We start from the raw sequence: 12,678 nt of genomic DNA on the forward strand, positions 1-12,678 counted from the left end.
CCTGGAGACACATATACACTGCATTCAGGATTTTGAGATTTGAGCTGTTTTATTAAATATGTGGGTATGTTAGAGCTGAATGAACACATTATAATGCAAGAGGAGGGTCTTGGCTTTTAAATGTAACTCATTTCATGTTTGTATGTGCTTCAGAGGCTGAGATATTTCGGATTTAATAGGCAGAGGGCACCCTTTCCCAAAAAGGCCAAAGGCGCTAACATTTTAAGCGCCTAGCATGAGGCAGAGTGCAGTAAAAGCTGGTGTCGAACAACCGATTCGCTTTACTTGTGACTGACAGCAAAGCAGTTGTTCAACACCAGCTTTTACACTGCACTCTGCCTCACTGCCACCACTATTGTGTTTCCCTGGCACTGGATTGTAACTAATGAATCCAGGTTGCCTAGGACAAAAACAAAGCGTTACTCTGGATCCTTCATCCCTACAACCATTAGATTATTAAACAAGGTTGTAGGGATAGAGTTCACTACTGACCATTTAATTTACTGAGGGCTGCTCATCACTGACAGGACAGGGTGTTTGAATGTATGTGTTAAAATGTGTATGTCTTTCTTTTCTTATTTATTTTTTGTTTTCTTTAGGTTTTGTATTTCATTTTCTAATCTTTTTATTTATACTATTTATTCATTGACTGATGGAGACCGGGACCGCAAACTGAATTGCCCTTCTGATGGGACTAATAAAGTTATCTGAATCTGAATCTGAATCTATCACTGCCATAGAGAGTCCACTCAACTCACCCAGCTGTCCCCGGCTGCGTCGGACCATCTCCTGTCGAGCGCCGATGCTGCCCAGGATGGCCTCCTCCAGCTTGGCCTTCATGTCCTTGGACTTCTTGAAGGTCAGGCTGTTCATGCGCTCAAAGGCCTTCTTGCCCTGCATGGTGAAGAGAACATGGGCCTAGTGATGTTTATGGCAGGGCGGGGGCGGAGGGGGCGAATGATTGATGGGGATGAGCAGAGAACATACCAGTGTTACATCACATGCGCACGCACGCACGCACGCACGCACGCACGCACGCACGCACCCACACACACCTAGGGTGCATCAAACCCCCCTATGACAAAATATTGCCTAGGCTGTACAATAAAAATGTTCTGTACCTAGTAAAAATACACGATGTAAAACATTTTGACATTTTTTAAGTGTACTGGCTCCACAAGCCCCATGAAAATAATAGAAAATAATGGTGATGGTCAAAATCTTGTAACAGAAATGGACATTTACGGTGCATCAAACCCCGGCTGTGTCATAAAAACGCTGCTGTGCACAGTAAAAACATTTGTAAAATATTTCCAAGTTTGGATGAACTCTGTTGAGTTCACCAGGCCAATGAAAATGTAAAATAATGGTGATGGACGGTGATGGACAAGCTGGATTCAGAACCCAGAGGCCAGTGCCACATATTCCAAAAATTCCTACCTAGTAGTTTTACCTTTCCAATTTGGACAGGTAAAACCAGGTCATTTGAAATCTGTGGCACTGGATTGTAAAGCTTCTGAATTCAGGCCCATCGACTTGGAACAGAGGTAGACGTCCCGGGTTCAAAAAGTAAACACCCTGCAACACATTTGCCCCAGCGAATATATAATCCTCATTACCACTTAAGCCAAGTTGATGAGCTAATTAGTGAAATCACCTGAATTGAGACAGTCCCAGACTTGTCTGGGTCAATAAGTCTGTGGGTTATTAAATCTGTGGTTTACCTGCCAAGGGACTGCAGATGGAAATTAGCTGTATTAGCTATAATCTGGCACAAGACATCTTTTACTTTTGTAAACAATGACTATTATGCATGATCCCTGCTGAACTCAACTAAATAAACTGGACTTAAAAGGTGCATTGTGTACAGTAGAATGTGGCCAGATTGTGTACTGCAACTATACTGCTCATTGAAACTGTGCTGTCTACTGCCAAATTCGATCTTTTCATGAATATTTACTGAATCGTAAGCCAGTTTGTATGACCAAAGTATTGCATTTAGCAGCTAAAAATGGCTATTTCTGGAAATTCAAAATGGCGGACCATGGAGAAGACCCCCCTTTTCATGTATGAAAAGAGCCATTTTTCCAGTCATAACGAACACTTACAATTTGATGATGGTGATAAGTATTCATGAAAAAGGTAACATTTGTGAATGGGAAGGATGACTTCTGGAAATAAGCTACAAAAAAAAATCTCACACAGTGCACCTTTAACTAAACTAAACTCTGACCTTGTACTCGAAGCAGGAGACGCAGAGGTAGAGCATGTCGAGCAGGCGGTTGAGCTGGGAGACGGAGAGGTCTGTGAACCACTTCTGCAGCACCATCTCGTCTGCGTTCTTCAGCACCCAGAGGAGGCAGATGAGCAGGCTGCGGCTGGACTCGGCCGAGAAGGAGCCGTGCTGACGGGTGGCCTGCTGGGACAGTGGGAAAGGGGAGAGGGACTTTTCTTTATTGTCACTATATCTTCCACACACCGCGCTCTTCCGTCTTGTTGGTGCGTCTCTGAAGTAATCTAGTAGTAGGAAATGGATCGCACTCAATTTGTCTTCTTTCTTGATGTTTTCTTCTTATTTTAACATTGCAGGGACTGACATGACAGATGTTTCGGCTGCACAGAGCCTTCTTCAGTGACACTGAAGACACTGAAGAAGGCTCTGTGCGGCCGAAACGTCTGTCAAGGGTTTGTTTGTGTGTGCAATGCATGTGTGTATGGGGTCGTTCATGTGTGTAAGGGGTTGTACATGTGTGTATGTGCGTAAGGGGGCGTACGTGTGTGTAAGTGGTTGTACGCATGTGTATGCGTAAGGGCTGTGTGTGTGTGTGCGTGTGTGCATGTGTGTGTGCGTGTGCGTGTGTGTGTTTGTGCGTGTGTGCGTGCCTGTGTGTGCGCGTGTGTGCGTGTGTGCATGTGTGTGTGCGTGTGTGCCTGTGTGTGCGCGTGTGTCTGTGTCTATCTGTCTATCCTCACTTGGGGGTTGAGCAGGAAACTGCTTGGTCTGGACATCTGGGGCACAGAGGTCCCAGCAATGGCCATGGCCACCGTCTGACTGATCAGGCTGTTGCCCTCCACCTCGGCCTCCTCTCCCCCAGTCCCTCCCGGACGACCCCACTGGTTGTGCGATTCTGGAACATGGAGGGGTCAAAGAGAGATCAATGGACCCAAGTGACCCTAAAGGGACAGTTTTGAAATTTTGACAGACAACCTAATTTCCTCGTTAGAGTGTCGGTGACATGGAGATAGGGCTGGGCAATATGACGATATATATCGTGATATATTATCATATATTATCGTGATATTCAATTGTATAAAATTGATAAAATCACTATCACGATATAAACGATATAGGTCACGATATACACTTTTATATCATTTAATTACATTTCATGTTGTCACAATACACACAATAAGTTAATGTAACTGTAAAAATAAGAATAAAAAGATCAATTTTAAAGAAAGGTTGTTTTGCAACATGGAAAAATAAAGAGCAAATAAAGAGTAAATAAAGAGAATAACTGAAAGTGTGTGTAATTGTGCTATATCGTGATATACAGTATATCCTTATCGTGATATAAAGTAATCCATATCGTGATATCGTTTTTTTTTCCATATCGCCCTGCCCTACATGGAGATACTTCAAGAATATCATTCAGTCCTTGTAGTACTTGCGGAATTTGCTGGTGCTAAGCTAGTTCAAGTTTAACGGTCAATGTTCGCCTCCCACTAAAAGCCGTTTTACCCACTCCACAGTGCCCCCAAGGCAAATCAATAATAACTCAAGGCTATCAATGTAAACGTTTATGAAATGATGGATGAAATTCTTGAAAAATTTAATTAAAAAAGCGTCTCCACAAATCTCAAGCTCCAGCTGTGGTTACCAAGTAAATGAGATCTCATGTCCAAAACTCCAAACTGGCCCTTTAACCCATTGTTGCCTGATGTTGCGTTGCGCAACATTGTCCCTGGCGCTTGGAGCTGCATTACGCAACATGAGATTGGAGACAACTTTATTAAAAATCTCTGTTTGTTTGAGATATATGAACACATTCTAATGAAAGATGAGGGTATTAGCGTTTAAATGCAACTGAGTGCACATTTTAATATGCCTCAGAAGAGGAGATATTTAGGTTTTTATAGGGTGAGGGCAGCTTTTGTTAAAAAGGGCTCAGGCATTCAGCACCCTTATTTTCAGGTGCCTTAGACGTCAATGGGTTAAAGCTGTGGAATGTGTGTATCAGTTGTTCACAAACTGGGGGTCGGGACCCCTAGGTGGGTTACAGAAATACAGCAGGGGGTCCCGAAGAGAAGGGACTGTTTGCATAAAACCTTGAATGTATGCTTTCATATGATACCATTCCATAAGATGGTTAGTAACAACAGGCACATACATGGTAAATTATTGTATTTACTTTCCCTGTGAATTTCAAATAAAAGATTAGTCGTATTAAGGTCACTGATTCTTGAGAATGTGGTTGAAAATGTTTTAATTTCGATTCAATATATGGAAGTATATTATCAGACAAAGGTTTTGGCTGTGCAGCAATGCATAAGAACAACCTCCCCGCAAAAGATTTGTAGGTGCACAAGGGGGTCGTAGCAGAAAAAGTAACGGTAACACTTTATTTTAGGGATACATCTATAAGCACTAATACATACAATGTTAATGCCTGCATAAGTAACTTGTAAGGCACTTACTAAGCAAACACTAAGGCCTACTAGGTCCTTACTAAGGTTAAATTGGTAATAACTCCCTTATTTTGCATGAACAAGACATTTGCGAATACATGCCTAACAAATGTTTGATTTTGCTTTGTACATGCCTTACAAGTTACTTATACAGGCACATTTTATGTATTATTGCTAATAGATGTATCCCTAAAATAAAGTGTTACCAAAGTAACTTATGACTCAAACATACCGGTGAAGTCATGCAGCTGAGGGAGGGTTTCCATGACGATGCCGATGAGTGGCAGGTAAAGCATGGCAACCCTGGCCTTGACCTCCGGGTCGGCGTAACGTGGGTCAGAGTCATGGCTGGACAGCAGGTTATGTACAACGCTGATTACCTTCTTATGCAACCCAAACATCCTGGGGAAAAAAACCCACACACAGAAATTAAAACATGGTGTGAAAAAAACATACAATTTCATGTCACTTCTGGTTATGTGGAAACTGTATAATGAAAGTAAAATGGCACTCAGAGACCTCTGCTAAGGCAGTTCAACTTTTGGGAAGAAGTGATCTCTTAGGGCTGCTAAAACATAAAGCTAGGCCATATTTAGCCAAACCCAAAACCCAAAAAGAGTCCCCAAAACAAATCAGTTCCAAGTGGGGCAGAAAACCATCTATTACTTTTTGTGTAATCCTGCTGACAAACATGCAATGTGTGCTTTATCCTTTCCATTGCAAGAAAACAACTACATGACAACTACATGACATAAATGGGGCACAATAAAAAAACTTATTTAAAAAAGGTCTTTCGAAAAAAGAAAAACAACGAAACAATATGGGGGTGAGAGAAGCTAATGCAACCTAGCCTCTCTATCGTCACAACATGCAGAGGTTAATATGTGGATGGCGTAAAAACAGCCTTCAATCCTAACCCCTCTGCATCTGGGTCCAGTATGATGGCCAGCTCAGTCAGCGCGAGGCCTGCCAGGTAGTGCTGCTCCCTGAAGGGCACGGACAGCTCGAACATGTTGGCAATCTTCTGGTCCTGGACGTGGGTGGAAAAGCCAGAACTCTACAAGAAGAAGGGAAGGGAAGGGAAAGGAAGTTTAGAGCGGTGATCTCAAAAAAACTTCAAATCTAAGGTCTATACAGTACCTGATCGCATTCACAAGTCGGAGTGAAGCTGAAAGTTATCAAAGCAATCTTGAAAATGAAACGTGAATCTTCAAAAGCTTCAATCTTCAAAATGAATTACGTTATAAGGAACCATACGAAAGGATGTAGAGGCCATGGGCGTTGTGTTGGGACCATTTCAATTATTCCCATTAAAGGAGAAGTCCGGCTGTTTTGGGGTCATATCACATCTTGTGTAGCCCCAGGGCCCCGTCAAACTTTTCCATTGAAATATCAGACCCCGACAAAATATCTCGAAATATCAAACAGTAATATCCCAAAGGCGCCTCTCTCGCGCGACTGAATAATGAGCGTCTGGATGAGCAAATGTGCGCCTGTTCCAGCAGTCATGTGACGCTTCCAACAGTCATGTGACGCAAAAAAAGGGTATTTCATGAGTCAGCTGACTGTTAGAAAACAATAACACACATGGACGTGTGTTTTTTGGGTTCCTGAGGGTCGTCCTTGGTGGACAAAAATAAAATGGATTACTATATGCTGTATCACTTCGGCGATCATTTTTGCAGACCCCTGTGGCAAGATGGCAGCTGAGAGAGGTGGGTGCTCTATTTCTGATAACTCCAAATGTATAGTTTCTGTGCTGGCTAATGGAATGGTTAGCCACTGAATGGAGCTGTATTGGTACCCAGAGCACGGCCAAAACGTCCAAAAGCATTTTCATGCAGGTTATGAGCTTCATATAAAAGGTTATAAGCTTGCCCGCTGGGCCATGCTTTATTGAAAACGGCGTAATTGAGCAACTTGAAACTTTCTCGAGGTAGTCGCTTTGGCCCATTTCCCTGGGGCTACACAAGATGTGATATGAACCCAAAACAGACGGACTTCTCCTTTAATTCTTGCGGCTAAGTGCTCCCTTTGTCTCAAATCTAGTACTGTAGTTTATATGGTAGTAGCCATCATCACCAAGATCTGTGGGTATTGAAGTTCCTACCTGGGATGTAGCGGAAGACACAGAGGGGGAAGGAGAGGCTGGTGGGGTGAGCAGACTACACGGCAGGTTAAGGGTGACATAGTGCTCGTGGCTGCACACTATGCGTAGAAAGTCCAGACGCAAGGACTCCAACGTGGGGTTCTGGAGGGCATACAGCTTAGAGGACACCTAGAAGGAGGGGAAAGCAAAACAGATTTATTATTACCGGTATGCTATATTTAGCTGACCAACGCTACTCAGAGGATAACACTGTATAGCGAATCACATGCAGCTCCTTGAGCAATGTGGCAGATGGGATACCCTGCCAAAGTCAAGGATAGGTTTGGTATAGAGGACTAGGTATTCATTCATATTCTTCATACCAGTATGAAATTAAAACCTCAGACCCTCCATTCCGAAATCCATAACCATGGGTGCAGCAGATATAAAGGTTTTTGCATAGTAGTAGATGGCATACTGTGGGGAACATGCTGAGACCAAGTTTAAAGGGACACTGTGCAGGAAATGGTCAAAAAAGGTACTGCAACTATGCTGCTCATTGAAACTGGGCTGCCTATTGCCAAATTTGATATTTACATGAAAGTTTACTAAGTAATAAACAAACATTTCCTAGTATGATCCAAGTAGAGTCATTTTTGCAGCTAAAAATGGCTATTTTTGGAAATTCAAAATGGCGGACCATGGAGAAGATCCCCCTTTTCATGTATGAAAAGTGCAATTTTTCCAGTCATAATGAATACTTAGAATTTGATGGTGGTGGTAAGTATTCATGAAAAAGGTAAGTGAATGGGCAGCATGAATTCTGGAAATAAACAACTAAAAATCTCACACAGTGTCCCTTTAAGGAAAATCTTTGATTCTCTCTTTTCTAAACTCGGTCCTCTTTCTTTCTGACCTGTTTCCAGTAGGTTCTGATGAGGGTGAAGACAAAACCCCGGTCCATAACAGACAGCAAGTCGTTGAGGAAGAAGGCCAGGCTCATGTTAAGCCTCTCCACCAGCTCCAGGTCCTGTGCAGTGGAGAGCAAATCGAGATTTATGCAACAGTGGTTTTATATTATATATTAATAACCTAAACTAACATTTTGTATCAATTTAAAAACAAATCCAGGGCCTACATGCCCTGTGTTTTATTGTATATTAAATTTAAAACAAATCTACATTGCCTCAAGCCCAGCCATTGCTTTCAGACATTAAACGGCATTAAGTATTTTAGGATGTCCACAAACTGCCCGTGTATCCGAGCTATCTACGAGCTTGGTGTGCCAGCCCGTCTAGCAAATACACAAAATCGCAAAAGGTACATATACAGTATGTGTACTATAACAAAACACATCATGGTCAAACAATGAACACGATTCGCGGTTTGAGACTGACCTTCTGGAACCGGGAGACAATGTCACCAGCAATGGTGCTGACCAGGGCGGTGATGTCATCCATGAAGCGCTCCGGGAAGCGGTTCTTCCTGGGTGAGTCCAGGCGGTCGGTGAAATAAAGATGGTGGATGATGCTCTTCACCTGTGGGGAGGACAGAGGAGCAGGCTTCAGCTGAGGAAAAAACACGATCTGTGATTGCAGTTCAAATCCTGCACTACTTTGTGAGTTTATTGTAGGAGGGCAGCCAGAGAGAGTAGAGAGAGAGAGAGAGGTTCCATTGGCCCATTGTTGTGCATAACGAGGGGAGTGACTTGACTTGAGGTCCATCATGAAAGATGTAACAAAGAAACAAAACAAGCGCTGACAACGTGCAAAAGGTGGCTGTTGTTCTCACCATGAGCTCAAAGAAGAACCAGGCCTGTTGCAGTGCCCCCTCGCGCACGCTGCCACTGCTCACCACCCACTGCAGGGCCAACTCCTCATGGAAGAGCTGAGGGAGGGGAGGGGGGGGGGGGGGGGGGGGGAGCAAAGGGCAAAGGGGGGGGGGGGGGGGGGGGGGAGCAAAGGGCAAAGGAGGGGAGGGGGGAAGCGGCAAAGGAGGGGAGGGGAGGGGAGTGACAGACGGAGGTAGAGCAAGACGGAGGGAAAGAGACAGAGGGGCAGAGGTAGAGAATGACAAAGACAAAGAAAAACAGTAAGAGAAAGACAAAGACAGAATGAGAGTGTGGGAGTGAGAAAGAGAGCGAGAGAGAGCGAGAGAGAGCAAACAGGGGGGGATAGAAACGGGAAAAGAAAAGTAGTCAGACACCACATCGTCATCATCATCATCTTGACCAAGGGTGTGTTGGGTAGCCTATAATGCGACCAGTTTGGCTAAAACACAATGTCCAAAAACAACTACAGCATCCTGCCTTATCTATAAAAACAAAGATGAAATGCAAATTTCTGATGTTCTTTTTTTGTTTCGTTTTCAACTGCTGTATCTTGCTGCTGTAAATCTCTGTACAGAAAAGGGAAGTTTCATTACAGAAGACACGGACACACACACAATCACTAATGCTCACACATTCATTTTCAAACAATCTAGGGTACATTGTGTTCATAAAAGTGTGCAATGCATCGTTTACAAACAGCATTACATAATTAGCAAGAAACCGCATTCACATCAAGAGGCGGGAGCAAGTCACAATTCCAAAACAAATCATATAAGACCACCAGCACCAAAATACAGAGGTCATCCAAACACAAGGCACACATCCACATGACAGACAGGCGGGGCGGGGGCGGGTGTGAGGCGTAAGGGGATGGGTGGGGGTGGGTCCGTGATTGACAGCTCCACCCCTCCCCCACAGTGCCACAGATGTCTCTACCTTTTTGGTCGGCAAGCGTCCTGTTAAAGTTTGCAAGAAACTGGCGCTCTCAGTGTGGGAGGACATGCGGTTGCCACCGCGCTCCATGGCCTATGGGTGGGGATGAATGGATAGAGAGAGAGATAGATGGATAGATAGATAGAGAGATAGATAGAGAGATAGACAGAGAGATAGATATAGAGATAGAGATAGAGATAGAGATAGAGATAGAGAGAGAGAGAGAGATACATAGATAGATAGAGAGATAGATAGAGATAGAGAGATAGAGAGATAGAGAGATAGATAGATAGAGAGATAGATAGATAGATAGATAGATAGATAGATAGATAGATAGATAGATAGATAGATAGATAGATAGATAGATAGAGAGATAGAGAGATAGAGAGATAGATAGATAGAGAGATAGATAGATAGATAGGGTGATAAAACAGATTAGTGAGGGGGACAGGTGTGTGGGGTTGCCCATCCTGTGCCACACGCAGACACACGCACGCAAGCACACACGCACACGCGCACACTTCAGTCTTCACTTCACACACTCACAGTCTTTCTCTCCATCTCACACACACAAAACACACATACATGTGCGCACATGACAGGACATACAGAACAATGACATAAACACAGTCCATGCTATATCTTCTTAACTACTCCCTGCATACAACGGTGCTTGACTTTAATTGTCCAATGACCATTATAGGTCATACACGTATATACACATATACGTATATACACGTATATATCCAGGGTGCGATTTGTAGGGGGGGGTGGGGGTTATTATCCACTCTTCTGGTTTTGATACATCCACTTCTCTTACAGGATTTTAATATTTGCGGTATTTAACTCCATTGATAATGCTTAAAATCTGAAACGTATCCCCCCTTCTGGGTCTTCAACAAATCGCACCCTGGATATATCTATAATGATGTATACATCATCGATGCGTCGCCAATAGCTCTAATATACAGTCGGAGGAATATGCTACCGAATTTGTCCCGAATCGCATGAAAGAACAGTGTCTGCTTTAACTAATGCAATGGCACTAAGCTAACCTAAACCATTACAATTCTCTGCACCCCCTTCACAGTCAAATACCAACCCATTTTCCTAGAGGTACCCTTTCGTGAATGATTAACGTTAAGTCAACTGTTAAGAAGATTAGCATTCACAAAGAACAGATATGGAACAAAACCACGAGAGCAGCCATGACGCGGATAGAAGACGCAGACATCACACAGTCACACGCACACATTACCATGAAGAAAACATTACCATAACATAACATCACATAACATAACATAAACACATGTATGTACACAAACACACTCACACGCCCAGACATGCGCGCGCACACCCACACACACACACACACACCCACACAGTCACACACTCAGACGTGCAGCATCTCAATGGCATGCTCAGTCCTCAGTGAAATGTCATAAGTGAAGGAAGAAAAGGAAAGCCATGCAAATGATGGGAGCGGTGGGAAAGGCAAAGATAATTAGCAAACTAAAGATTTAAAGGGAGAAATTGAAAGAAAAAAATAGGGCAATGAGAAAGAGAGGATGGGTAAGTGTCTGAATTGCCATCTGTCCTCTGCTTCTCCAGGTCATGATATGAGCTTTAGCCAGGCTTCCCATTTCACTACATCGAGATGAGCAAATCGCTCAAGCAAACGTATTGCGTTTTATTTGTTTTAATGAAAAGGGAAATACTAATAGCAACTGTGGCCTAATGGCTAGGGAGTAGGATCAGAGGCTTGCAGGTTCAAACCCCACTTTAGCCCATTTTGTCCTAAGCCCCTTTTGGGAAAGGGTGCCCTCTAAATCCTGAATATCTCAGCCTCCGAAGCACATACAAACATGAAGTGAGTTACATTTAAAAGCTAGGGTCCTCGTTTTGCCTTAGAATGTGTTTATTCAGCTCCAACCTACCCACATTTTTCATAAAACAACTCAAATCTCAAAAACCTGAATGCAGCGTATATGTGCTTCTAGGACACAATGGGTTAACCAGCACATAATAGCTGAGGTGTCCAACCAATCCCACATTGATCAAGGGACTCTAATCAATGCCCTGTATAAATACGTTTAAAACTAAATGCAACATGTAAAGCGTAACGTCTGGTGAGAAGGCCCCTGTTGTGGAATAACGAATGACAGAAAGATGCAGGACTACATTCAAATGAGCGGTGCATTTTAACGAATGAAGACGAGCCATTTAATCAAATGTAGAGCTTGGTGTTGTACATGTTAGCAAAAGAGGGCAGTGGCAAGGAGGAGGTTATAGGCTGGGCACGTGGATGTGGCAAGTAGATGCGGAGGACACAAGTGACGTGGAGGCAGATAAGAGGTCTGAGGGGAGGTGGGGTTTCAGGCAGATAAGAGATCTAAAGGGAGGTAGGGGAGACGGGGTTTCAGGGTGTCAGGACTTCTCTGTTAGGTTGGGGGAGGGGGGGGGGGGGGGGGGAACAGGGGTGTGAGAGACAGACAGCTTTTTCTGGAGAGGTGGTGTGTTGGGTGGGAGGGGGTGTAGCAATTTGGGGGTGTTCAAACCACCTGCACGGTATCAGAAGCGGAGCTGGGGCTGGTTCCCCAGGGGGCACTTTTGCACCCCATCGTGTGCACCCAGGAGTTGGAGCGATCAAGCCCCTGCCGAGGGTGCGAGCAGGCAGGCAGGCAGGCGGGCGGGCGGGCGAGAGAGAGGGGGAGGGAGTCACAGGGGTCACAGGCAGGATCAAGCAAGCGAGCAGCAGCACAGGGGAGGGAACAGTCAAAGGTCAAAGGTTACAGTTCACGAAAGGTCACCAGGTCAGCGAAGGAAAGGAACAAATGTCAGTTAGTTATTAAAAAGGTTTCCAAATAAAAAAACGTTAGTTACAGTTAAGGTTTCAGTTTAGAGACAACGTGAATTCTCATAATAACAACACACACACTTCAGTGAGACGTTTTCAAGGAAGTACCTAAAAACCTATTATTCATTAGGCTTGCTCATGGAATGGAAAACAACTACTACTGTACAAGTGTGTTGGTATATGAAAAATGGCAAAAACAGCTGAAAGATAAGTGTGAAAGTCAAACAAAATAAAAGTACCGTTTGCTCTGGCTCAGAATAGTGACTTAATTCATTTGAT

The 12,678-nt window shown here is 43.8% G+C and overlaps 1 protein-coding gene across 17 annotated transcripts in view; it reads right to left on the reverse strand.

Annotated features, from left to right (window-relative positions):
• The window catches only part of dock7 (dedicator of cytokinesis 7), a 79,059-nt gene that overhangs the window by 21,152 nt on the left and 45,229 nt on the right, over positions 1–12,678 (reverse strand). For 6 of the 17 annotated variants that reach the window (XM_063200587.1, XM_063200598.1, XM_063200595.1 and 3 more), the window contains exons 23-32: positions 9,546–9,635; positions 8,570–8,665; positions 8,176–8,316; positions 7,695–7,808; positions 6,800–6,967; positions 5,607–5,746; positions 4,922–5,091; positions 2,974–3,128; positions 2,234–2,419; positions 759–918 (exon numbers count right to left, since the gene is read on the reverse strand). In XM_063200587.1, the coding sequence (XP_063056657.1) occupies positions 759–918; positions 2,234–2,419; positions 2,974–3,128; positions 4,922–5,091; positions 5,607–5,746; positions 6,800–6,967; positions 7,695–7,808; positions 8,176–8,316; positions 8,570–8,665; positions 9,546–9,635 (1,420 nt within the window). The remainder of the gene's footprint in view (positions 1–758; positions 919–2,233; positions 2,420–2,973; positions 3,129–4,921; positions 5,092–5,606; positions 5,747–6,799; positions 6,968–7,694; positions 7,809–8,175; positions 8,317–8,569; positions 8,666–9,545; positions 9,636–12,678) is intronic. The other 11 variants (XM_063200602.1, XM_063200601.1, XM_063200592.1 and 8 more) reach the window with 5 other exon arrangements.

This window comes from Engraulis encrasicolus, chromosome 6 (genome assembly GCF_034702125.1).
Source record: "Engraulis encrasicolus isolate BLACKSEA-1 chromosome 6, IST_EnEncr_1.0, whole genome shotgun sequence".
NCBI classification, from domain to species: Eukaryota; Metazoa; Chordata; class Actinopteri; order Clupeiformes; family Engraulidae; genus Engraulis; species Engraulis encrasicolus.